Genomic DNA, 26,317 nt, shown 5'->3' on the forward strand with positions numbered 1-26,317 from the left:
TCCACTAATGCATTTGAAATACACGATATACATTAGTAACTGGTTAACCATAAATGATAGAGACCTAGGGTCTGTTGATTGGAGGTCTTTGGTTCAAAAAATGGAAGACTAGGTCAAAGTCAAATTCAAAATTTTTTACTTTTCCTTGTTCCTCTATCTCCTCGGTCAAAGATACACATAAAGAACATTGGACCTGAAACGATTCAGTTTAATGTTAATTGATCAAAACTCCAAATTAGTAGATGATAAAGTCATAGGGTCTTTTGCAAACTGTGAGTTTGCATGTGACCTAGAAATAGGAAGAATAAACATTTATACCAGCTTTTCATTTAATGTTTATTGGAACTTTCATATAAGATGCATTTTGAAATTTTGAAATCCAGATAAGGAATATGTGGTTAGTCTATTTATGTGGTTCATAAGTTTTTCTTGTTTCTCGTTTTTATATAGATTAGACCATTGGTTTTTCAGTTTGGATGGTTTAACACTAGTATTTTTTTAGGTCCTTTGTAGCTTGCTATTCGGTGTGAGTCAAGGCTCCTTGTTGAAGGCCGTACTTTGACTATAATGGTTTACTTTTACTAATTTTGACTCGGATGGAGCGTTGTCTTATTGGCATTCATACCACATCTTACATCTATAATGGTTAACTTTTATGAATTGTGACTTGAACAGAGAGTTGTCTCATTGGCATTCAAACCTCATCTTCTTTTATCTATAATGGTTTACTTTTAAAATTGTGACTTGAATAGAGACTTGTCTCATTGGCATTCATACCTCATCTTCTTATATCTTACAACGATTACTTTTGATAAATTTGATGAATACATGTAATACAAACGTATTCATAAAAGGCTAAGTAATTGCTAAACTAACGAAATAAATTGAACTTTGTATGCGATTTAGTTTGGATTTCAAACAAAAAAAATTATTTCTTTGAGTTTGCCAAATTCAATAACATTATCTAAATTTTAATATTTTTATGTGAAAAAATTAACAAAAAAACATATTGGTAACAAAATAAGAAAAATAGTGTGTTCAAAGAATTATTCGGGCATTCCAATAATGTAAAGTTCAACGACATGAGACTTTCCAAATATTTGTATGTATTTCAAGGTAAAATTTGAAATTTGGAAATTTAATACATATTAATCAATAGATCACAATGTTTAAAAGTAACAACAGTATTGTTCATTTACTATTATACTGTTCATTCGCAGTTGGAAGGTAAATACTAACAAGGTAATATATATGTTTTTATTTTATTTATGTTTAGATAAAAAAAAACATGTTTAGTATTTATTACTGTCTAATAGTTTGTTAAGAGACTGATTAAAATTAGAAGTAGAAACATTTAAAGTAAAAAATACAAAACATGGTTTTAATAGTATTGCCTTATGTTATTGTATACATAAACACAATCATTAAATGATTGTGTTTTTTATTTAATTGTTCGGACATCATGACAAGACGTAGGGGCCATCATACAAGAACAGTCTTTGACTAAGTTTATTTGAGTATATGAGTTTCTGTACATGTTTACACTTATTATATTTCATATCTTAAATTCTAGGACTATACAAATCAACGCCAACATTGATATATTCCTGTTCTATCGTTAACACTTACTGGAGACCTACAACGGCGTTTATTTGTATGATTTCCTTTTATGTTTTAGATGAAAATCGCATGGGTTCTTTTGCTATCTTTAGTACTTGTATTCCTCTTAGAGGATTGCGAAGCATGGAGGGTTAGAATAAGAGGGCGGAGATTTATAAGAAAGGTAGTACCCAGAATTCGAGGAAGGCGCCTTATACGCAAAATTGGTCATATAATCAAAGGCACAATCAAAACCATTACGAAAGTGGCTATTATGACAAACCCTGCTCTGTTCGTAGCTAAACAAGTATTCGATCGCTACAAAGCAAAGAAAATGCAAGCAGCATTAGCTGGAGAAGAAACATGTGTAGCTGATGATATATGTGGGGGATCATGTGTCAATAAACAATGTATGTGGTACTGTGACAACATATGTAACGTATTTCCCAGTGAAAAGGAGGTAAGATGTTGTAAAGCACAGCCATACTTTTAAGAACATACAAGAAGCATGCAAGAAATAAGATTTTCATTTTTAAACGTAAAAAGTATAAGATACATGAATCACATAATATCATTCCGTCATGTTATCAGTTTTACTGCTTCAGACGCGCATAGCGACAATGTTTGTCTCTTCAGTGATACTGACCAGAGTCTAAATATGCGTTGCAATGATTTGTTTCACAATAGATAATAAAATTTAAAAAAAGAATTGCAATGTATAAACATTTATCCGTAACAGCGTGTACTAACTAATTGGATCGTGTTTCAGGTTGATAATTCATTGCGATTCAATGTTTTTCATAACAAAACAAAGACATGCTTAATTAGTATTTGGTTTATGTCTTTACAGTTTAATTGGCGAGGAGAATTGGTTTATCTACCATGCAAATATTCAGAATACGACTATGCGGGCAGTGGTTATTTTACTCCTGCAGATCTTGCATATCATATACAAGAGCGTGGACGTGAACCTGACAACATGATGGTTTTCCGACGTTTAGATCAAAATGGTGAGTTCATTGTGCAATACTTTAGATTGATTTAGGTAAGGGACATAACTCTTTAAATACCGCTACTGTTTTTCCAACCATTATAATACCCTTCTAGTAAAACACCCTATTTGCCTTCAAAGAATTAAATGTTTTAAAAAAATCATTGATTGAATTGACTTTAGGAAACATATTTGTTCATAATTTTATTTGCCTTGCTTATGTATCAGCGTCATAATGTTTTCCGATGCAAGCGAATCCCATAAAACAAAACATCCGTTTATACATGTATTGCAAAATGGACATAAAAAGCATTTAGAATTGTCAATGAGTGATAACTTGATTATGAAAATTAAACCGTAAAAAAGTAATAGTAAATATATAAAAGTAATTAAGAAAGAGAATAAGACATTTAGTGTACTGTACATTTCATAAACATATTTCATGATACCATGGTCTTTTTCTATTTCAATTTATTATATCTCATCATACAACATTTTGTTTTATGCATGTTTTTTTACGTATTTGCTAAAACAAAATCTTTTAATTGTTTTCCGATTAATTAATTACCTTTTTCAACTTATTCCAGGTGATGGTAGAGTCACTCCTAGTGAGTTTAGCAACACCAAGAAATATCTCCTAATTGATCAAGACACCTGTTAAACATTTGCGGTAAGTTTCTATCATTTCAAATTTGGGAATATTTCGTTTGATGTCAAACATTAAATGTTAAGTTATAACAATGCTTTTATTATTAAGTTGAGAAATGCATTTAAGAGCCAGTCTTTGTAAGAATCAGACAATTTTGTAGAAAATCAAAACATTTCTAATGCATTGTAACCAAATTATATCTCTAATTACCAGAACCGGATAAGGAAACGAATGCTGTTTTTGTGCTTAATTATACATTTTGAACATAAACTAATGTCAATTTGAGTGGGTTTTTGTTTGTCATGTTTTCACCACTGCCTGATTCTTAAGCAGATTGCCTCTTAAATCTAAAATACGTGTATAACGTAGGTGGAACGTTATTACACAGTTATATTCTATCAAGAAGATTGCATGCTTAAAAGTCTGTTTTCGTCACACAAAACTATCCTGTTTCAATTCCTGTAACAGTTTTTAACACCGAATTTTTATAAATCCTTATAACCAATATGTAAAATATGAAATGTTTTTAATTAAAAATACATTTATATTTGACAAAACAATCATATTTATCCTCTTTGTACAATGAATCAAAATCGATGGTCAAGAAAATGACCAGGCTTACAAAAGGGACGAAAACCCTGTTTTTAAAGAACAGTTGTAAACTAGTAAAATTGACAATGGAAATAGGGAATATGTCAAAGAAACAACAACCCAACCATACAGCAGACAAATTTGAGTGTATTTATTTTGCACGGTATCAAATAATATTTTATTTCTATTTACAGATGAAAGGATAAGAAACAACGCAAGATACCTCTACAAAACTAGCCAGCATAGAAGATAAACCGCTAAATATTATAAATAAATATTGCAAGATTTATAATACTTGTTATTGACCTCTTAAAGTCTATTGGTGATTTGTGTTACGTTAAGTTATCATTTACGTATAATGAACTTCCCTTTTTCATAAAATATTTTATTGAAAGAATCTGAGCAAGAGCCATACAAATGCAAGTTTGACAGTAGTTCGATTATTTGGACTATGTCAGACTAGACGAGTTTATAAGGAATCTGATGCTCAGTAGTTGTCGTTTGTGTTGATGTTGTTCATAAGTGCTTCTCGTTTCTCGTTTTTTTTTTAATATAAATTAGACAGTTGGTGTTCACATTCGAATTGTTTTACACTAGTAATTTTTTGAGGGGCCTTTATATCTTGCTGTGTGGTGTGAGCCAATGCTCCGTGTACCTTGGCCTATAATGGTTTACTTTTCATTGAAACTCATACCACATCTTCCTATATCTATCAAAAAGAGAGGCGAAAAATTAAAAAAAAATGAATATTAAAACTCATAAGTCGAGAACAAACTTTTCTCATTGAAAAAAAAACACGCACGAAAATACAATTAGCAGCTCAAATAATGATACATAGAAAACACAAGACAAACCAACAAGTACCCATCAAAAAGACACCGGTACTCTGGAATTGTAAGCAGATCTTGCTTCACCCATTATAATCGCTTCACGTCTATCGTATTTGTCAATACTTATGAATATAATTGTTGAAAACTTTCATAGGGTATCGACTTTGTAATTGTGTATTTTCAAGTTCGCATGGTCATAGTTAATCAACAAATCGGGTCTTAATTGAAATTCTCAGAGTAGAATCACAAAAATACTGAACTCCGAGGAATATTCAAAACGAAAAGTTTCTTATCAAATGGCAACATCAAAAGCTCAAACACATCAAACAAGTGGACTACAACTGTCACATGCATTTTCTTATGTAGAAAATGGTGGATTAAACCTGGTTTTATAGCTAGACAAACCTCTCACTTGTATGACATAACACTCCATTATATTGATAACGAATTGTAAACAAAACAACCAGGCATAATAGGTAAAAATGTTAAAAAAAAAGTTACAGCATTCTCAATCACTATAAAATAAACTAATAAAAAACAAACATTAACCATGGCACAATAATACAATGACGGGATGTATCAGTACCGAAACACGTCAAATGTAAGAAAGACACACAAAGAGGCACACAGACAAATATAAAAAGAGAAGATTTGGTATGATCATTGCCAATGAGACAACTCTCCGCAAGAGACCAAAACGACGCAGCAATCAACAGCTATAGGTCACCGTACGACTTTCCTTCAACAATGAGCAAAGCCCAGACCGCATAGTCAGCTATAAAAGGCCCCGAAATGACAATGTTAAAGAATTCAAACGAATAAAACTACCGGCCATGTTTATGCACCAAGCAAATGAACGAAAAACGAATATGTAACACATTAACAAACGACAACCACTGAATTACAGGAACCTGACTTGGGACAGTCACATGCATAATGTGGCGGGGTTTATAAAGCACACGAGAAAACCGGAAAAATATGAATGCAGAAATTATCAAAGGAGTTGCTGTTGCGCAGAAATTCAATAAACCTAGTGATTGTAGCGCATAAAGAACACATATTTTAAGCGAAATACTTATAGCCATTTTTATTATGTCAATTTCTTAACCCAGACAAGATTCCTATCCCAATCTTAACCTTGTCAACAATTCAACAAAAGTGGCAATTTTTTCATTCAAATAACATGTAATGATATCAATCCAAATGCCGATGACACATACTTCGTCCCATCAGCGATTTTAGTCCTACTTCACCTACAGTATTAGTTTTGGGTTTTTAACCGATCTATCATCGAGTGCAAAATAACATTCCTTATCGCTTGCTATAAATTCATTTCTACAATGAATACTCATCAAATAATGTTTTAGAACATAAATTACTAATATTAAAATACATCTTTACATAAACCTCACTTTCAGGTATAAAGATATCATTTTTTTTCACAAGTGCTTGTGACCATCCCCAAAAACTTGCGGTCATCCGATTTTCGGTACTTCAGTACTTTGATTATATTTAGGAAAAAAGCTTTGACAAGTCCTTATTTTGGCAGAATGTAAAAAAATATGTCTGAGTACATATGAACTAACGATACACCTTAAAGTATATTACGCAACATCAAGATGTTTTTTTTTATTATTATTGTGACAAAATGTTGTTATTTGCAACATTGCCCAGGAAATAATATTACATACGTCCTATATGTAGTATTATTTCCTGATCAATTTCCTATCCTCAAAATCACGAGCATGTAAATTGCGTAACATTTTTTTTGCTTTCATAACTGTTTTGTCAACTATCAAAGTACACATACCGACTACTTTTGCTAACTCGCAGAGGTAAGTGAACTATTTTCATCGAAACAAATTACTTGGTTTCTGTAGACTTTAACCAATTTTGTTTTCATTTAAGAGTGGTGGGATGCAGTGTAAACAATTATTATGAGCACTTTTTCCGTTGAAAGAACCTTTTTTGTATATTGTATTTCCATTACGGCCGTTTCTCACTCTGTTGTCGTATATGATATTGCATTATCTTCCCTGAAATTTTTTTTATATTACCGAATAAACTTTTTTCAAATCAATCGGCAATGCTATGTGCAAAAGTAGCTGCGCCAAAGGTAATTTTAAATAAACATAATTTTTTTTTAATCCGTACACATACTGCTCTAATGGAAATACAATATACAAAAACCGGTTCGTTCAAAATTTAAGCTGTTAATTCTGTGAAATTGGCAAAAGTGAAAAAACAAACGATTTGCCACATGTCATCAAAATATTTTCAATCCCAGTCAGCAGGGCTTTCGGTTTCAAATTGACAAAATTGGCTTTAGCCAATGCAAAGCATGATGAATTGAAAGTGATGTTTAGGCGGTTTAACTTATTTTTCACGTAAAATAATTTCGGATGTCAATAGTATTTAGTTGAACAACAAATTAATGTTATTAAAAGATTTGAAAACCTCATAAATTACTCACATTACTCACAGATAGATTTGCTCTTTCTGCTAGCTCTCCATTGTAATTAAAAATTAAACGTCCCTCATAAGGGAGACAACTTTTTTAGGGATCTCTAATTACAGGGTCAATTACGGGAATTGGCAAATAGCCTATTTTGCCAAGTTGATCAAGACATGAAAGTATTATATTGACAATATAATACTTCCATGATCAAGAGAATATGTTTTGTAAAATAAACGAACATACGGATGACGACGGATGACAATACTTTAGTAAATGAAAATATCTCACTTCAATTGAATTTATTGTAATCAACATAGTACTTTTTGTTAGTTAAAATCTTTGGATTTTCAGGCATTTTGGGATAACATTTTAGAACTTACTGCATCGAAAGTATTCTACTCAACAACAAGAAATGTCTATTATAGCTTGAAATGCTTTATCGAATTTAATATCATACGTATGTGGTATGATTTAGGGAGAATCTGCTTAAATGCTAACAAGGAAATTTAATATCTTAAATTTGTTAGACTAACAAAAATACAATTTTCATGAAGATAATAGCTAAATGAATGTTTATTTTAAAACTCAACCTCCAAGTTCAATTTCTGTAACGATGACATGTTGTGTGGGTCAATTTTTACATCTTATTCATTGATTTTTAGTTGAAATATATGTCAATAGGTTTAAACATGCAAAACACACATTACACTACTACTATCATAACTTGAATATTGATACTTTAATGAACACATTTGTGTTCTTTTTCCTTTATTTTTACCCACACATATATTAAACAATGAATACGTATTTTTGTGAAAACGTCTGCAAAGACGAGACACAGAATACAGATGTCCCTTTCCTTAAAGCAAAATTATCCGTTAATAAATAATATATAATTATTGAATTTTGATGAGGTTTATATAATGATTCATCAACCCTATGATAATTAATTGTATTAACTTATATCAAAAGTTGGCAATGGATTTATTATTATCTCTGCTTTCGTCCATCTCCGATTGCTTGTATTTGCTCTCAAGACATTAAACTTCTTCTTTTATACTAAGTATACTACTAGTATCTGATTTGGCAGTTGCTTAACTTTGATGATATGAAATACCTAATACATTTTTTAAATTACATCGAGAGAAAAAAAAAGACTAAAATTAGAACGTGCATGACGTAATAAGCCTAGAAACTATAATAGGTACACGTAAAACTCCAAATCTTGTGTTGCTGTATTGTTGTAGTACATGTATACCTCACGTCTTTTTTTATTCATATATGCTAGGACAAATACGGAACAAAGCAATAGTTGATAGCTTTCTTGTTCTTTTCCATGAATGTAGATTTTACATGCCTTACTAGTAAGAATAGTTTCTATTTTAGATGAAAGTTGCATGGATTCTGTTGCTTTCTTTGGTCCTTGTCTTCCTCTTGGAAGATTGCGATGCATGGAGGCGTAGAATAAGAATAAGAGCCAGGCGTTTTACCAGAAAGGTATTACCCAGAATTCGAGGAAGACGTCTTCTACGCAAAATAGGTCATGTAGTAAAAAAAACCTTCAAAACAATTGCTAAAGTAGCTGTACTTACCAGTCCATCTCTGTTTGTATCTAAGCAAGTATACGATAGATTCAAAGCAAAAAGGCTGACAGCAGCATTACGTGGACAAACATGTAAAGCTGATATCATATGCGGAGGTTCATGGTTAAATGACAGATGCACGTGGTTCTGTGATAACATATGCAAAGTATTTGCAAATGATACGGTATGATTTTGTTAATAATCAAGAATATATACAAATATTTTATAACAAAACAGCAACTGGTTGTATTTCAGCAATTGATTATAATCTACATAAATAAGACTGGATTTCCGGGAGAGATCAGTTTGCGCCAAAAATGCGTCCTTTTGCGCCATAACTCATTTCTTCAATGCAACGTTTGCGCAACATGTTTTAAAATTACATGGTATCATTTGCGCGAACAATCAAATATACGATTGCACCAATTAGAAGAAAAATGACTTCCCTACTCCTTTATTCGGACTTTACACGGCAAATGTTTCCTTTTCTGAAACATATCTTCTTCTTACTGCTGCTGCATGGGTACTTCCCAATTTAATGTATGTAGTAGCTTTTGAATTCAGTTTATTGTCCAAAAACACAAACATTGAAGGATGAAATGCATAAAACAGTTGATAATAATTCCTAATAATAATAAAGCCTATACGCATGATTGGAACAAAGCACTGTGTCATCAACATATGTAAGTAAAAAATAATCAGCAAAAGCTTCTATTTTCTTCTTTATTGGCATTACTTTATTAAATATTCATCAAAGCAATAAGTTTTTTCTCTCTCTGTACATTGACTGTTTAGTGCATTTTAAGCCTTTCTCTCCAGATGCTCATCTTCATGGTGTAACATCTCCGAACATATGATACTTTTTAAGCCAAAAATAAGAATATATTCAATATATATATTAATCATTGATATTAATGATAGATATGTGTACAGGTAAATTGGCGCAAATGATTTCCGAATATTGGCGCAATTGATACATTTAGAAAACAAAATTTGGCGCAAAAGGACTGCTGTCGGATGTCCAATATATTGTACAAAATATGGGCGCATTGCATTTGCGCCGATTTTTGAAAATTACAATCTTTCATTTGCCCCACACGATTATATTTCATTTGCGCCAAAAAAATAAAAACTTCATTTTCGCCATGTTACAGGTAATTCGGGTAAACAATAACGGAAGCGTTAAATATGCATTGCTCTAAAAGGTTTTTCTCGACAGTATTTCTCTGAATAATGGGTTGAGTTCAATGCCACACTCATTTCTGAAGCTGAGAGTCACGAAGGTTTATAAATATATATAGTGGTTACATGTTCGAGGTGTCAAGATGGACATTTTCAATTTAGACATAAACACAGGAGAATTAAGTGTGTAATATTTGATGACCACACTTTTAGTTTATTATCAGATCATACTTTCTGAAAAATGGAGATCAAGTCGTTTATTGGTACCCCAAATAAAGAAAACCTTGCAAAGCCAGTATAACAACTGAAATGGACCGCAGTTCATGATAAAACGGACTATTTTTTTTTATCGTTATGGTATGCACTTGAGAGGAGGAATTTTCCAGACATAAATACATCAGGGCCGTCGCTTACAAGAGTAGACGTATAACTTTACAATAGTGTATCCTGCTTAGAATAGTTCTAGTTGCAACTGTTTTCTTTCATGTTTCATATTGGGTGTTAACACATGGCAAGAGATAAATCTCTTTGTTCTTACTGTGTTATAATCTGGATAATGCACAGCAAAGGTGTGCATTAACTACCTCAGATATACTGCACAGTTCAAATCTATTTTTATCTTAAGGGGCGGTTCCTGGATGTTAAAAGGGGCGTTATTCTATCAAATTAAAAAAAAATATCACCGAGTGTAGCGAGACTAAAGACAAAACTGTTGATTTTAAGCTAAAACACGATACTTTGTCCAATCCCAGGGTTAAAGACCTGTTTGCCCCCATCCCCGAATCCGCTATCTGCCTTGAAATTACGACAAAGTTGAACTTCGTACATACATCGTAGTTTCAAAATAGGAAAACGAAAGGTTTCTCATTCCTTTTTTTTTTTTTTATATCTAAGCTGGGACATAAACTATTTTATTATATTTTGTGTACAACGTAAATCTAAATCAGTGTTTTAAAGTTAGAAAGATAGTTAAAACAATTTTTGGTAATTTCTGCCAAAAAAGAAATGTATCTTAGAATATCCGAATAAAAGAAATCTTATTTGGATTAGTTTCAGACTCTATGGAATTATAACGACTTTTTTTGATAGCTATTCCTATAAAAGGACTATTTTTGGATCGAATTTAATGAGGATCATATTTAAGTTAGTTTCAAAACGGGGATTAGCTGGTTAGCTGGAGATCAATCAGACTTTATTTAGATGGACGTGTCTTAAAAAGAAATACAGTAGATAAAAAGGAAATTGGTTTTTTTTTTGGGGGGGGGGGGGGGTAAAATGTTTTAAATTGATTGCGTATTGTGTTAAAACAGTTATTGGCCAATTAAATCGGTATATGTAATTTAATCTGCACAGCACGAGATGACCCAATAACCCGAACTTATGATCACGCTTATTTATAACAGAACTGTGTTTCATTAAGGTTTTAACATTACTTGTGTGGTTTAATGTCGACTGATTTCTGACGAATATATTTAATTTTGCAAACACAAACTTTTGTATATGTTTTATACTATTTACCTGTATTTACCTGTAATATTGGCGCAAATGAAATATTGTTTGTGGCGCAAATGAGGGATTTTTTTTGGCGCAAATGAAATGCAAATTGGTCAAAAGCAAAGCACCGCAAAATATTAACTGTATACTGCGAGTGATTTTACAGGGTGATAAGTGATTGTTGTAATAAGAGGTCCCGCATATACATAATATACAAAAAATACATTGCACTTATTTCTAAATTAACACGGTTTAATCCATCATTTTGTAATTAAAACATGTATGTGTCAAGTCATAAAATGACATAAAATGATGTTTAAGTTTGATGTGTTTGAGCTTTTGAATTTGCCATTTGACAAATATCGAGCTGTCCGTTTTGAATTTTCATTAAAGTCTCTAATTTTTGTAATGTTACTTTTATAACTCCGTGTTGAACAACGTACTTTCACCTATAATAGTTTACTTTTACAAATTGTGACTTGGATGGAAAGCTTTCTCATTGACACATATATCACATCTTTCATTACAGCTCAACTGGCCTGGAGAATTGGTCACGTTACCATGCAAATTTTCAGAATACGATTATACTCGCAGTGGATATTTTTATCCTGCAGATCTGGCATATCATGTAGGAGAGCGTGGGCAAGAATCTGACAATTTGATGGTTTTCAAATATTTAGATCAAAATGGTAAGTGTATCATATAATATTCAAAGAAAAATCATAATCATAAACTGCGCCACAATAATGGAAAGACCAAAAACTGTTAAAATGAATTCAGTCTATAAATTTGATGAAATATACACTTTTTTATTAGAGAAATGCAATTAATTATAAGACGTTTTGTATAAAGGAAGAACATAATGTGTTTTGTCATTTAATCACGAATGTTTTATCAGGTTCAAAGTATTAATTATTTAAATCCAAATATCATTATTAGTAATATGCTTCTGAATAACAGAGAAGTGTTTTGATTATAATCTAGTATTTTATTCCATTTATCATACGAATCAAATTCTTAAAAAAAATATGGAAAGGGACCTAGACGTTGGTAAAACAAATCTTTATTTTTGATTTTTCAATTTGTTTACATTAAAGGCGATGGAAAAGTCTCCTCACAAGAGTTCAGCCAAACAAGTAAATATCTTCTGACTGACCAAGAACTTTGTAAAAGCACCAAGGTGAGATATATTGATAACTTTGTTTCTTTTTTATTTGCAATTATTACTTACTTTTGCTGCAAATATTTAAATAAATTCTCAATTCATTAACACAGGTGCTATTTATGTTTGAAAATTTATTGACCTTCCATATAGTGTTTCAATATATGACAAAAAAATTACTACGCGCACACCAAAATGATAAAAACTAAATAATTAGCATAGTTGGCTATCCTCAACTAGAAAAAATTCACAGTGAAGTCTTCGAAATCTATATTGTAATTTGATATCAGTAACAGCAACAATTCTAAGCAACCAATGTAGACAAATGGTAGATATGATGACATACAATCATTATGAAATTTATTGAGAAAAAAAAACACAGACAAGTGAAATATAAAAAAGAAGATTTGGTATGATTTCCAGTGAGACAACTCTCCACAGCTCCACAAGAGACAAATGACACAGAAACTAACCTATATAGGTCATCGTACGGCCTTCAACAATGAGCAAAGTCCATAGCGCATAGTCAGCTATAAAAGGCCTCGAAATGACAATGTAAAACATTTCAAACGAGAAACATAACGACCTAATCCATGTACAATAAATGAACGAAAAACAACCAGTATCACATAAACAAACGACAACCATTGAATTACAGGCTCCTGACTTGGGACAGGCACATACACACTGTGGAGGGATTAAACATGTTATCGGGATAACCTTGTATATAGTAATGTAACAGTACTGCAATGATTATATTCGAAAAAATATATATATTTGAGATTCAAAGTTAAACTAATTTTTTTGATTGAAACTAATTATTTTGATTGAACTAACTATTTTGATTGAACCGTACCAGTTTATTTGAATGATTCTGAGTAAGATTCTTATGTGTTTAATCTGCATGTTTTTTTATTAATTTATGTGTCCTTAATTACAGGAGGTTTGAAAAGTCTCAACGACAGACACTACTACAATAAGTGAACTTTGACAAAAGATAATTAGCTATCATAATGCTAATCAACATACAGTGATAATGACTGCGTTGCTTTTTAGTACTAGTATTCAATTTTTATTATATGTGTAGTAATTTTGCTGTGCCATTGACTTATCAATCCGCATCTTCTATTTTTTCCCATATCACATTCAAATGTAAACATAACATCGACCACAAATAGTTTACATTAATTTGCTTATACACATATAGTCAGTTTTAGCTATTAACATTACTTGGCGCCATCGTCTTCGTCGTTCGTTTACTTCAAAATTCAATGTTCAGGATATTTTTCTAAATTTATGACATTTTTTATTTTGTTAAGTATTTTCAAATTTTGATCAGCGTAATAAACTTAATTTCAGGTTATAGGTGGAAGCCTAAACTTAAAATCAGTATACAGTTGTTACTCGTGCTTTATTAAAATTGCAACTCATTTTGGCAAACTTGATCTTGGACAGTTTTGTCTTTTGTTCAGTATAAAGTTAAAATGCTGTCCAATTAGACAACTGTTAGTTGAAACTCTGTAAGACTCCAGCATCCTTGTCATTTTGTTATTAGGTAAATCATATCGGAATCCACATGGATCGATGAGCGCATTAAAATGACGAAGCCTGTGTTTATTATACAATCATGTAGAAGATTTGCACAAAATGGATTGAACTGTATCAGTTGTAAGACTGTAAATGACCTTTTAGAATATCGATAACATTGTAAAACTCATCTTTAGAAAAGCATAGTTGTTAAGAATTATTAGTGCGGAAGAATACAATATGCAGTGAAACCCATAGAAGAAATTGTTATAATGAATTATCAATGTGTTAATGAGCTTGTATGGTCCATTTTTGGGCAGAATCAATTTGCGCCAATTGCAGTTTTGAAAAGGTATTAATTGCGCCACTGTCTTTTATTTTGATGGTATTAATTGCGCCAATAAATGAATTGAAATTGCGCCAGATTTACCTGTAAATATTTTTTTCAGTAGTGGCTTTTCTTTTTGCGATTTATGAATGGAATGTGAAAAACTATATCTCGAGTGAACGCGATTGATAGTTTAGATTATTTTTACCGATAACCGCTACGAATTTCAGCTGACGGCGACTATATATCATACATGTACATGTTTTACCAATATCATACATGTATTATAATTAACCTTTCCACTGAACACTTATCAAATTTAAGAAAACTCACCAAAAAATAAATTGTTTAGTAAAAGAATATTTTTTCACGAGTCAAGATGTCTGATATACCATTCAAAAACTAGAGTCTGATAGAGGAAAACCGGTCATCATTGTTGAAGAACACAAATTCCGTCAGGCATTTGTAAAGAACTAATGAGTAGAGAAGTAAGCAGAAAGGAATATGTGTCTTTTCTCAACTACAAAAACCAGCCTTTAATTCAATGATGAACAGAGACATTTTATATGGTTTTAACTGTATATATATACGGGTGAACGTTTTTATTCAGCATACATTTCGTTATTAAAATGACTTTAACTCCGCCAGTCGGTAAACTGCCGGACCCAAGCCCAAAAATAGGAGGATGGAAGTCAATCATTTAGTTGTTATATATAAATAAAAATAAATAAAATTGGCGCAATTAGATGATTATTTTATTGGCGCAAATGATACCTATAGTTTTGAAAATTATGTGGCGCAAAAGAAGTATTGGCGCAATTAAGTTGTGGCGCAAATGAGTTACTTTTTGGCGCAAAAAGATATCGCCCCCATTTTTTGTATACAGTTAGAGTTATCATGATATAAATTAAAATATTATACTTCGGCCATATATTTATACTGGTATATCGTATAATGTTTTTCCTTTCATTTGCTTGATAACGCATACTTATTCGTCTTGCTTGCTTAATTGTTAATGTGTGCCACTTTTTGTAAATATATATGTAAATGTCTGTCAATCTAAGAAGAAGAACAAAATAAATTATTAAAAAAAACATATTTATTTACTCTATGTTTGTATCGGAAATAAACACAAGTATTCTTAAAACAGTTGTTGGATTGATACGGGATATGTTTCTCGTAATTTTACGACGGCAAGTAGTCCTTTGTTTATTCATATTTATCATTGTCATATTGCTCACATGTCTTCTTTTATACAAATTCTTTCATCGGGTTCAGAGCTCTTTTGAACTGAGATTGATTTATTGGGCATTTCATTGGGTATATATGTTACAGTGAATTTGTATAATCAGGGATTATGTAGAATCTCTGATTTTTCAGGGAATATGCAGAATCACTGAAATCATTTGTAATCATATATAATCCCCAAATACGTCGGGTCTTATTCTCATCACCCCTGGTTTCAGGGGAGTAAAGTTAGTTTAACAATTTCTAAATCATAAAATAGTAAAGCTCGAACTGGTACCAATTCAGAACCGGCAACGGATGGTAGATATGAACAGCGGTAACGCAGGAAAGTAAAAAAATAAATATGATCCGTCGTACAACACAGGAACGAATCACAACCCCTTAATCTCGCCACGTGAGGGGGTCTATACACACTCCCTAAAACCCCCTTAACCCCGCTTAAATCCCTAAGATATTCCATTCCAAATTAGACCTCGTGGAAACGGCGAATTTTGTAAGATGACAGGAATTATACGGTAGTTCCTTTGTTATTTGTTGGAAGAGTAATGAAATGTAAAGGTCTTCTTTCATAACCTTTTTTTTTCTGGTTCTGTGATTGGGCATACGCAAATTGCGAGTGACATCAATCAAACGACGACCATAGGATCGACCCGGAATAATTACTTGACATTCAAACTTTAGTGTGACAATGATTTTGTATGTACTTAAACAAAATCAAATTCTGGCTTTTAACGTTTATGTAGTAGAGAATTGATAAGAAGTAGTGGATTCGTAAACGATAATCAACGAGCGACTTTTGTCGCGAGTTGATTATCGTTTTCGAATCTACTACTTCTTATCAATTCTCTAGCTTAACCCATTTCTAGTAAAACGATTCTCTGTTTCATGATCTGACAATGAATCAACTGAATTTCATGAAAATAATTTCGTATGTTGTCTTTTTGTATTGTCTAATAGCTGGAACTGACTAGATCCACACGGTTCACATTTCAATTTAACTTAGAATCATATTCAAAACAGTGTGGTCCTGGCCATTGATTGACGACCTAAATTATCCCATTGACTGGGACAGATTAGGTGAACGTTTGTCTGTAACGACCATTGCTCACTTCTTACTTATTATAGAATTTAAACTGTGGGGTCACCAAAGGTTCTTAACGCCTTTAATAATAAAATTATTCGAAATATTATTCAGGAATAACCTTTATGTTTTGATTTATATTATTGATATAAATCAACACATCGTATTATTCCGGATTCGTTTTTCGAATTACTTTATTTAGGTGTTGAGAACCTTTGGTGACCCCACAGATTCAGTGTCTTTAACAAGTACATAGTGAGCAGTGATTGTTACCGACAAACGTTCACCTAATCTGTCCCAGTCAATGGGATAATTTAGGTCGTCAATCAATGGCCAGGACCACACTGTTTTGAATATGATTCTAAATGTGTAGTTATCTTCCCTTTTATTACCAGATTTTGTATTTGTAAATGATTATTTTATTCAATGTTGAATCATTACAAATAATTTATATTGATTAGATTTTAGTAATTATAATTCATTCAAAAAGACATATAACTAATATATGGATTTTTAAACATCTTTTTTGGAAAGTTAAATTTTTTTAATTACCAACATTTAGAAACCTTTAATGTTTACATATATATTTAGCAACCAATTGCCCGTTTGAATGAATTTATAAAATACATTCAAAATTACTATAAACAATTTATAACTAAATGAAGTGTAAAATTCACACTTATAACACCACTTCACTAGACACCAGTTGTTGTTAGAATAGATACTATGATTGGTCATAATTGAAGTATTATATATACATTTTGTTTAAACTGGTTCCCTCTCATTTTGTTTTGATTTTTTGAACGTTATTGCATTTGTCATCCATCGTCAATCAGTGTTATTTGTGGTACGCATCCTAAAACCCAAGCAGAATTGCTTTTGCTTCAAATGTACAATATATAATTATGTAAATTTTGCAATGTGTCATGTAAGCTGTTCATAGCCTTTATCGTCTAGTCGTTGGCACCGAAAGAAAAAACTGTGAAATTAACAGTGCCAAGTGCAAGCCTAGAACCCGGAATGATTTTTTTTGTAATGTTTTTCTCTACCAAAATACTGTATTAATCTTAGAGGTATCTATATTTCATTTTTACTCTAAAGTCGACGATTTTGTTTCTGGTTTCACCGTCAAATATGGCAAGCCGTTGTGGAATTTATTCCCTATTTATTAATATTAAAAAATCATTTATTAATATTAATAAATGATTTTTTAATATTAATAAATCATTTTTTAATATTAATAAATCGAATTTTTAATATTAAATAATACGCTGATTTTTTAATATTAATAAATGAATATTTAATATTAAAAATTCATTTATTAATATTAAAAAATCATTTTTTAATATTAAATATTCAGTCTGATTTCTTAATATTAATAAATCATTTATTAATATTAAAAAATCAACATCAATGTAACCTTAGCGTTTAATATAAGGCAAATCAATCATTATCTGTCAAACGCTTTAATGATGATTATTGGACAAGTCGGTCCGTAGAAATTTTGGAGACTAGTCTATGTTAAGTTAACTCGGACCACAGGCACTAGACGTTCTGTCAATAGTATAAAAATATTGGCAATTGGAAGAAAATAGTGTCCATATATATAATATATTATATATATGGACACTATATTATATATATGGACACTATTTTCTTCCAAATGCCAATATTTTTATATTATTGACAGAACGTCTAGTATTATATATATGCATGGACACTATTTTCTTCCAATTGCCAATATTTTTATACTATTGACAGAACGTCTAGTGCCTGTGCTCGGACCATCTTATATCGACCCTGACAAGTATTTTAGGAAAGTTTGAACTATTTAATGATTATAAACCATTAAATATTAAATGTTTAATTAGATTTTCTTTTAATAGTTTCTGAACTTGCCAAAATAAAAGCGTTTTAGGGACAAAACAAATTGAGAATGACCGATATTTGGCAAACATACCACAGTAGTGACAGTACCGTGGTTAAATATTCTGCATTGCCCCTATCAGAGCTTTGAAAAGATCTATTCATATCAATATTTAAGTTCAGGAACAAATCAAAACATAATGTCACATTCAAGTGAACCACTGACTAAATTCTCGATCGATTTATTTACTTGGGTCGACATAAGCGATTTGTATGCATCTTTTTACTAGTCAAATAAGACACCGAATTTCGACCCTTCCATTTTTTACATTCAAATAATTGTAATACGATTTCCCTAACTTGGAGTCTGGACTAAGTAAACATACAAACAATTAGTCCAATGCATACAGTTGAGTTACCTTGTTTCTTCCAGGGGCGTAGCTGCCTTAGGCACGTTAGGCACGTGTCTACACATATTTTTTGTATAAAAAAATTAATACACAACGCTATCTGCAGATGCACGCTAGAGAAGTCGTCAAAACTCTTTAATTATCAAATATCATGTATACACTAGTAACTATTAGTGAATGGAGTATTGGATATACTTAAATGTCATCATATCCCCCCTTTATATAGAAAATATAACTAGAACTTTCGTTCAGATCATTTCGCTTCTATCAACAAATGCTAGAATAAATCTCAACTTAGTTGTAAGTAAATGAGCTGTAACGACAAATTATTCACCAAAAGAGAAGCCTTTCATGTCCCTCTCTGGAAAGAGGCGTAAATTTTTGTTTTACGTAAGGACTTATTGCCACCTCAACTTACACACATGATTTTTTGTTAATTAGTTGCTGGTTTTCAACTAGCTTCCCACTTAGTCTTCATTCTACCTACATAAAACCGTGCCAAAGTTGGGCGTCCGTTTGGCTGTGCAGGATGTATACAGACGCAGTCAATTCAGGTCAGAATGGGGACGTTAAATCCGATGCATGATGGAGAGAGAATGCCACGCTCTCTGCACGTTAAGAAACTTGCAACAACTCTTTGAGGGGTTCGTAGGTGGTCTACTGAAATTCTAAATTTATGTTCCTATCCAATAAACCCTCATTTGCCAATGCATGGGATTTCCAAATTTCCAGACCTTCGTCCTCGACGACCCCTATTACAGAACCTAGCTTCCTGTTATATTTATCATTATTTTGATTTTGTCCTGAACATGCATGAACTATTTGCCACTGGACGTTAAACAATCCATCAATCAATCAAGCTTTCAGTAACTTCGAGTAATCAAAGATCTACGTGTAATGACCATAAACATGCATTCAAATTCTTTAGCAGGTAGGGAGTATATACAGGATATAAGGAAATATGAATTTCTTGAATTTTGTCCCAAAGTATGAACAGAACTTCTGTCCGAGGCATTGACTGTGTGTTTATCATTAGTATGTGTTTGTGTAGCCAGGGGCAAGATCGTTAATATACATGTACTTTCAATTGACGTATATTAATTATTCCCAATCAGAAAGAAATAGATGTGAAAATACTATATAAGTTATGCCGCTTAATTAAGGGCTTATTTAATAAAGTTTTACAGTCGTAGTTGATCACACTTTATTCACATAACAGTCAGTTAAATAATGATGTATATTTGGACCATTTATAATCAAACAAAGATTAACTAAGTGATCATAGTATGATATCATTAAAATCATATAACCAAAAGATGATGAAAAGGGAAAGGCCTGGTACCTTAAAAGTGATAAGTGTAATGTGTACGTGTATGTTTATTTTATCAAGGAATTGTACTAGTAAGACATATCTACAATTCCTTGATTTTATAATGTTTATATATTTCATTAGATAACAAAAAGACAGAAATACAGTTTATTGACATGCACTGACAGATATACGCTATAAGATTGATATTTAAATAACAATTTATATCAGCACTCGTGGTCTATTGGTATCATGTATAGACTACAGACTTAACTGTCGAAAATACGCGCGAGTTCGAACCTATTAGGCACTCTTTTTTGAGAGGATAAAATCGCGTAAGTTTAATGTTATGATATAAGTTATCTTAAGTTAACATGGTGGTCAGTGGATTCTTGAAAAATAATCCACCGTTAAAACAATAGACTGACGTCAGAGAAATGGGTTAACTTCGGGTAGTCGCACTACCATGTTGATAGTGTCTTATTCGATACCAAGGAGTATCAACACTTTCGTTGGCTCGATCGTTTTTTCCTCTGCTAACAAAACCCTCATAGTTTGCCAGAATCATGAAAAGCCTTCAATGTCTCATGGCATTGTGAATTGTGTGCCTTGCCTCCAAACAAAAAATTGTCCAAATAATGTAAAATATTGTCGTTTTTTTTTTACTATTGTTAGACAAACAAATGCAAGGCGTGGAAAACGATTTAAAGAGCGGCACCAATTGGGAAGCATTTATTAAAGTAATATTGATTCTTAATTTGAACCTAATCCGATCAGAATCACCCGGAGAAAGCAAACGAAATGCAGATTTTACGTCGCATTTAGCCAATAACATTTTCTTTTTCAATCTGTCAATGATATTGACTGCGTCTTTTATGCTTAATTATTTGACAGAACAGTACTATTTGTCAATAAAAGTCATTAACGGAGTGGTGTATTGGAAAGGAGAAATTACGAATTAATCTGAATTATGAACTAGATTGTTTAGGGATAACTGAGATCCGTGAAACCCGAAAGGCGGTGAACGGAGTTCTGAAAAAGGACCAGCTACCCTATCCAGTGATATTTCTTTGATAGTTTTGTCCCTAGCGATTGTGGTATATTCCCATTCATTTCTTTAGAATCTATTTCCATAGAAAGTCTCGACCGGAGTATTTTAGTTCTAACCCGGCTTCAAGTCGCTGGATCAATTATCGTGCATTCCAACCTCCTTTTTGCAGGCAATTGACGAGAGCATTCTCTATTTCATCGACGTTGATTGGCAAACTACCTAGTGAATATAAATGCGTGTAAGCTACATGTACAAATTAAAAACAAACAAAATTATTAATGTCAATGCAATGAAACCAGGTGAAGTTAGGCATCATCATGATAAACACTCAGTTGCATCATGCGGTTTATTTGGCACAGGTCTAAGGTGATAAATAATCTTTAATAATAATGTCATACAAAGACATGAAAAATAAAGTAATTACTAGTTCAAGGAGGGATAACTCGAACATGTCTATGAAACAAGTTCAACTGCACTGTTGGGAAACGTTACTATTTCATTTTCCTTGCATTTGGTTGGCCTTTTGTGTACCCAAGACAGGTGAAGGAAGTCAACTTAGCAGCGCTGTGATTTGATGTAAGGGTACAATATTTTATTTAACTATGAATAACTGCAGTGTGTATATTTACAATATAAATTTTAAAACCTATTGAAATATTTTCTAGAGAATTATTCGAGAAGGCTTCCAAAATTTCATAAATTTTGTGCAAAATGGCGGTGGGCATGGATAACATAAACAGGCTCCGTTGGAAATTGGTCATGATACTATTTTGCTTTATTTTTGAAATAAAATAATAAAGTTCTAACACCACACATAACTGTTTTATCCAGGTTTTTATTATAAAAAGTGGTAAATTTAGAAAATGTTTGTGCTGACGCCTATGGCAGAATAAATAGTACCGTTTTCCCTGTATGATATCTAAATATAACTTAATGGGAAAACTAACATTTACATAACTAAGAAAACATAAATAAACCGGAAAAAGGTTCTGCAAGCTGAAAAGGGGTGACTTCCATTACATTTCGAGCATTGTAAACATACTTGTAATTCTTGCGAAATGTACAATATCCCATGTTATTTAATAACCTGCTTGTAAAGAAGCGGCAATGTCCTAAATTTTGACTGGACGCCCCACTTGTCGAGGAGTTCCCACCGTGCGATTGATGGTTATTTCCATTTGAAAGTCTTGTATTAAAAGAAGAAATGACGTTCGGAGTAGATACACATAACAACCATAATTCCATATCGACAACTCCCCATGACGAAACGGGGGAAAGAGCTTAACGTAATCGATATTTCTCGCCGTAACGAACCCAGCCTCCAGGGTAATCCCTTGAGCCTCCAGGCCTCCAAGGTAACCCCTTGAGGCTGCCATTCTGACTGTTTGCATGTTTTTGAAAAACTTCAGACCTTTGTTGGACTATTTTCCCAACATTATACTTCCATAAATCTTGAATGAGGAAGTTCAGACATAAATACTTTTGATTGGACTTCTCTTTTGATTAACGATGGACAAAAAACAACCTTTTACTGCCAGTTCGCCCTCTAAATTCTGCTAGTTTATACAGTCCCAAGTAGGAGTAAGGATAATGTTCGGTTCAATTAACTCACCGTTCCATATTTGATCTTCAATTTTTACCGGAATATTAGATGGAGATTGGATAGAAAATACTTGAAATATGTGAAGGGGATTGGCCCACTTGAAAACGAGCATCCAAAGATCCAGAAAAAGAAAAATGCTCCCAACCCGTGTGAAAAAAATTGAAAAGAGACGCTCAACATGATCCATTTCTTCCTGAATTCTTATCTTAATGTTAATAACCGGCCAATGAGCCACTGACAAACTAGACGCTGTCACTGTTTTCGAAACGTGTACATTGTCTACAGATCTTGGCCTGTTTTGCGATTTTTGCAAGTCCTTGACTGAGGAACATGGAAGTGGTCCTCGTTTTGATGGCACCGAATCTTGAAAGTGGTCTCTGTTTGCCTTTTTCTTTGCTAATCCTGGCTGCTGTAAAAAAAATTCGGACCATAACGAGGCCTTTTCGTTGGTTTCATATCTTGAAGTATATAAATTGTGGATGTCGAAGATTTTTTGACGATTGTCCTTTTTTGACACTTTCACTAGAGCGGCAAGTTCAAGTGTGTGGCTGGAGTCACGTGATGTTTATAAGCCGGAAGCGAGATGCGGATCTGAATGATAAAATATGTCTTTTTAAAAGAAAATACATTTTAATTAAAGCTCTTTCATTTAATTGGTTTATCTTATAAATGATATTATTATTCCCAAAGCAGCAATTACACACATGTCATACAATACTGACCTTTATTTGGCAAATGATATAAAAATGAAAAAGATATTTAATGATTGAAAACTGTTTTTATGTTACTTATGAAATCAACCATCCTGACATTTGATATAATCTGTATCGATACAGGTTTACGCAGACGTCATGTCATGTTTTCCTTTAAACATGATATTTGTGTTTGTTCTATTTAAAAAAAAAGATAAATCAGTATAGTACGGATGATAATTTTCAATATCCAGTGTCAAAAATCACACACGAGAAATATCAATGTAATATGAACATGAACGCTGCTTTGTACTAGATCGACCATTTGGGTCTTATTAATGTGCTAGTTCACAGTCACAAGGTGGAAGACACGGAAAGATATGGCACCTTTCCCAGAGACTTGATTATTCATGGTCAATCAATCTTACTGTGAACAATATTTGCTTAAATAAACGCTATTAAGACTCTTATGGATATTTATCTTAGTGGCAATCATCCAATATCTCCATATTTTTCAATTTTCTCTTATTTTTCTTAATGTTCTGTCGCTTGCTGATCGTATAGGCCGATTAATGATGCGTAAGCCCTTATTTCAAAGAACATTTAAAAACGAAATATCTATTAAACCGATGATAAGGTTTCTTGGTCAGGACAATCACAAGTGGAAGTATACGTAATAAATAGCACGCAACTAGCGGAAATCGTGACATAAAACGTTTAGCGGAAATCGTGACATAAAACGTTTTATGTCACGATTTCCGCTAGTGGCGTACCATTTATTACGTATACTGTGATTACGCTAGTTATCCCGCCTACTACGAGAACGGGAAATAGCCAAAAGAAACATAATTTTAATGATTTCTTGCGATCTATCATCTCAGTCTATCATAAACCCAAACAGATATTCCTGTGCTATCTCAAAAAAAAAAAAAATCAGAATGACTCAAATCAGAAATTATAGAATGTATCCAATTGTGAATAAGTCTAATAGATGAAAACATTGATAATGCTTTTAGCTGTTGTGGGAATCGTTGGTGCGGTATTGTTTATACTTGATTTAATAGCGTTTGTGTGGTTACTTTTTTACTTATCTATGTTTTCATCTATTAGATCGTAATTATAGACATTACTGCTTTCATCCTTAATGATTTTTATTCTTTGTATTGTGTGCATCGTTATAAATTCAAATAATCCAAATTAAGGCGAAATGTACGTAATTAACAACTCCATAGATTTTTTTTAAAATTTGACATGTGAACTCTGCTTGTAAAAATACATCAGAATATAAAATTGAAAAAAGGGGATAACCATTTTCGTTTCATAGATACAAACTGTTGAAACTTACGCTAGAAATACAAAGGATATATAAGGAAAATCATAAAAAAACGCAAATATTTTTACTCTATCATGATGTTTCTAATTCGTTAGTCCACAGATTTTTTTTTATCGAAATACGACGAATCTTTTGGTGCAAAATAAAGTCCTTAGCAACCGTGCTAGTTTTTAAGCTATATCCTCTTGAAGTTTGTTTTTTAGCGGAAAACTAGAAAATATTCGATGACGTTATTGTTGTTTACTGTAACGTCACCACAAATTCTACTCTATACCGTTATTTTAAACATTTTAGCGCACAGTATTGTAATACAAATCGTGAGTGTGTGTAACACATTTTCTCATGCAAATATTAAATATTGGAAATGCTGAAAAAATAAAAGCGTAATCGATTGAAAAGGAAATAAACTGAAAAATTTTTAACGATAGAAAATTGGCAAATTAATATACTGGAATTGAAAGAAAGTTACTTGATTAGTGACATGGTTCCATATCTCTTTTAAAAAAAATGTATTGTTCTTATAATTAGAGACTCAATTATCGAGATGTCCAGATTAGCACATGCATAGCAACATTATTATCTTCACACCTATGATGAAATGTTGGTGCGTTGTCAATAATTCTGTGCAGCCCAAAAGATTGATGAAAGCATAAATACTTAACTTTGAGTCTTATAAATTATATATAACGGATTGATTTTATAATATAACTTACTTTTATTCTATAGAAAGTGGAATATTAAAAAATGTAATCTCTATGTTCACTATATAGTCGACTATTTTAGGCCCCGATATAAAATGTTTGGATATATATATTTTTTTTGTGTGTTTTAGGTTGTTTCCAAATTCTTGTTTCTTGGTATTCATTGTTCAGGATAACCCTTTGGCTGCTTCCTACTTTTTGTAAAATCTGGCAATACAATTACAATTAAGATCATTATTAATATATACATAGTGTATATTCATTTATACTGCAACAAATTGAGTTTATTTGAGAATTGAATGCTTCTTGTTGTAACTTCATCGCGGAAGCGCTTCATACAAAAATGTGCACACGGTCAACGCTTTTACAACCCTCTGAAGTTACAAACAGAAGCATTCAATACTTATAATTACAATTTTAAGCTATGATCATGAAAACACGAATTTTATAATTGTTTTATTTAATTCACCTGTGCACTTTATTGTGGGATCACGTGTTATGATGGATGAAAAGTTTTATTGAGTGATGCAATTGCTTTAGGAATGACACGTGATGTGCAGTAAGCCAATCAGAAGAAAGTAGTATGATGAAACATACATCTTATGTAATTATTTCCTAAATATAGAAAC

At 32.0% G+C, this 26,317-nt stretch overlaps 2 protein-coding genes across 2 annotated transcripts; both read left to right on the forward strand.

The window, feature by feature from the left end:
• The first annotated feature begins 1,185 nt into the window (after window positions 1–1,185).
• On the forward strand, window positions 1,186–4,122 carry LOC139498550 (EF-hand calcium-binding domain-containing protein 1-like). Its single transcript, XM_071286988.1, has 5 exons — window positions 1,186–1,242; window positions 1,679–2,059; window positions 2,450–2,609; window positions 3,178–3,260; window positions 4,025–4,122. Exons 2-4 carry the CDS (start codon window positions 1,679–1,681, stop codon window positions 3,249–3,251), a joined length of 615 nt encoding a protein of 204 aa, XP_071143089.1. The 5' UTR covers window positions 1,186–1,242; the 3' UTR covers window positions 3,252–3,260; window positions 4,025–4,122.
• Window positions 4,123–6,375: 2,253 nt separating this feature from the next.
• On the forward strand, window positions 6,376–15,541 carry LOC139498552 (EF-hand calcium-binding domain-containing protein 1-like). Its single transcript, XM_071286990.1, has 6 exons — window positions 6,376–6,495; window positions 8,505–8,885; window positions 11,907–12,066; window positions 12,475–12,557; window positions 13,480–14,365; window positions 15,255–15,541. The coding sequence occupies exons 2-5, from the start codon at window positions 8,505–8,507 to the stop codon at window positions 13,486–13,488; spliced, it is 633 nt and encodes a 210-aa protein (XP_071143091.1). The 5' UTR covers window positions 6,376–6,495; the 3' UTR covers window positions 13,489–14,365; window positions 15,255–15,541.
• The last annotated feature ends 10,776 nt before the right edge of the window (window positions 15,542–26,317 follow it).

The sequence above is a fragment of the Mytilus edulis genome, chromosome 12 (assembly GCF_963676685.1).
Source record: "Mytilus edulis chromosome 12, xbMytEdul2.2, whole genome shotgun sequence".
NCBI lineage: Eukaryota > Metazoa > Mollusca > Bivalvia > Mytilida > Mytilidae > Mytilus > Mytilus edulis.

Bases quoted from the DNA above. Each gene is read 5' to 3' on its own strand.
- LOC139498550 (XM_071286988.1), top strand. From the start codon at position 1,679: ATGAAAATCGCATGGGTTCTTTTGCTATCTTTAGTACTTGTATTCCTC. The intron at 2,060-2,449 runs GTAAGATGTTGT...ATGTCTTTACAG, and splicing joins TATTTCCCAGTGAAAAGGAG to TTTAATTGGCGAGGAGAATT. The intron at 2,610-3,177 runs GTGAGTTCATTG...AACTTATTCCAG, and splicing joins CCGACGTTTAGATCAAAATG to GTGATGGTAGAGTCACTCCT.
- LOC139498552 (XM_071286990.1), top strand. From the start codon at position 8,505: ATGAAAGTTGCATGGATTCTGTTGCTTTCTTTGGTCCTTGTCTTCCTC. The intron at 8,886-11,906 runs GTATGATTTTGT...CTTTCATTACAG, and splicing joins AAGTATTTGCAAATGATACG to CTCAACTGGCCTGGAGAATT. The intron at 12,067-12,474 runs GTAAGTGTATCA...TTTACATTAAAG, and splicing joins CAAATATTTAGATCAAAATG to GCGATGGAAAAGTCTCCTCA.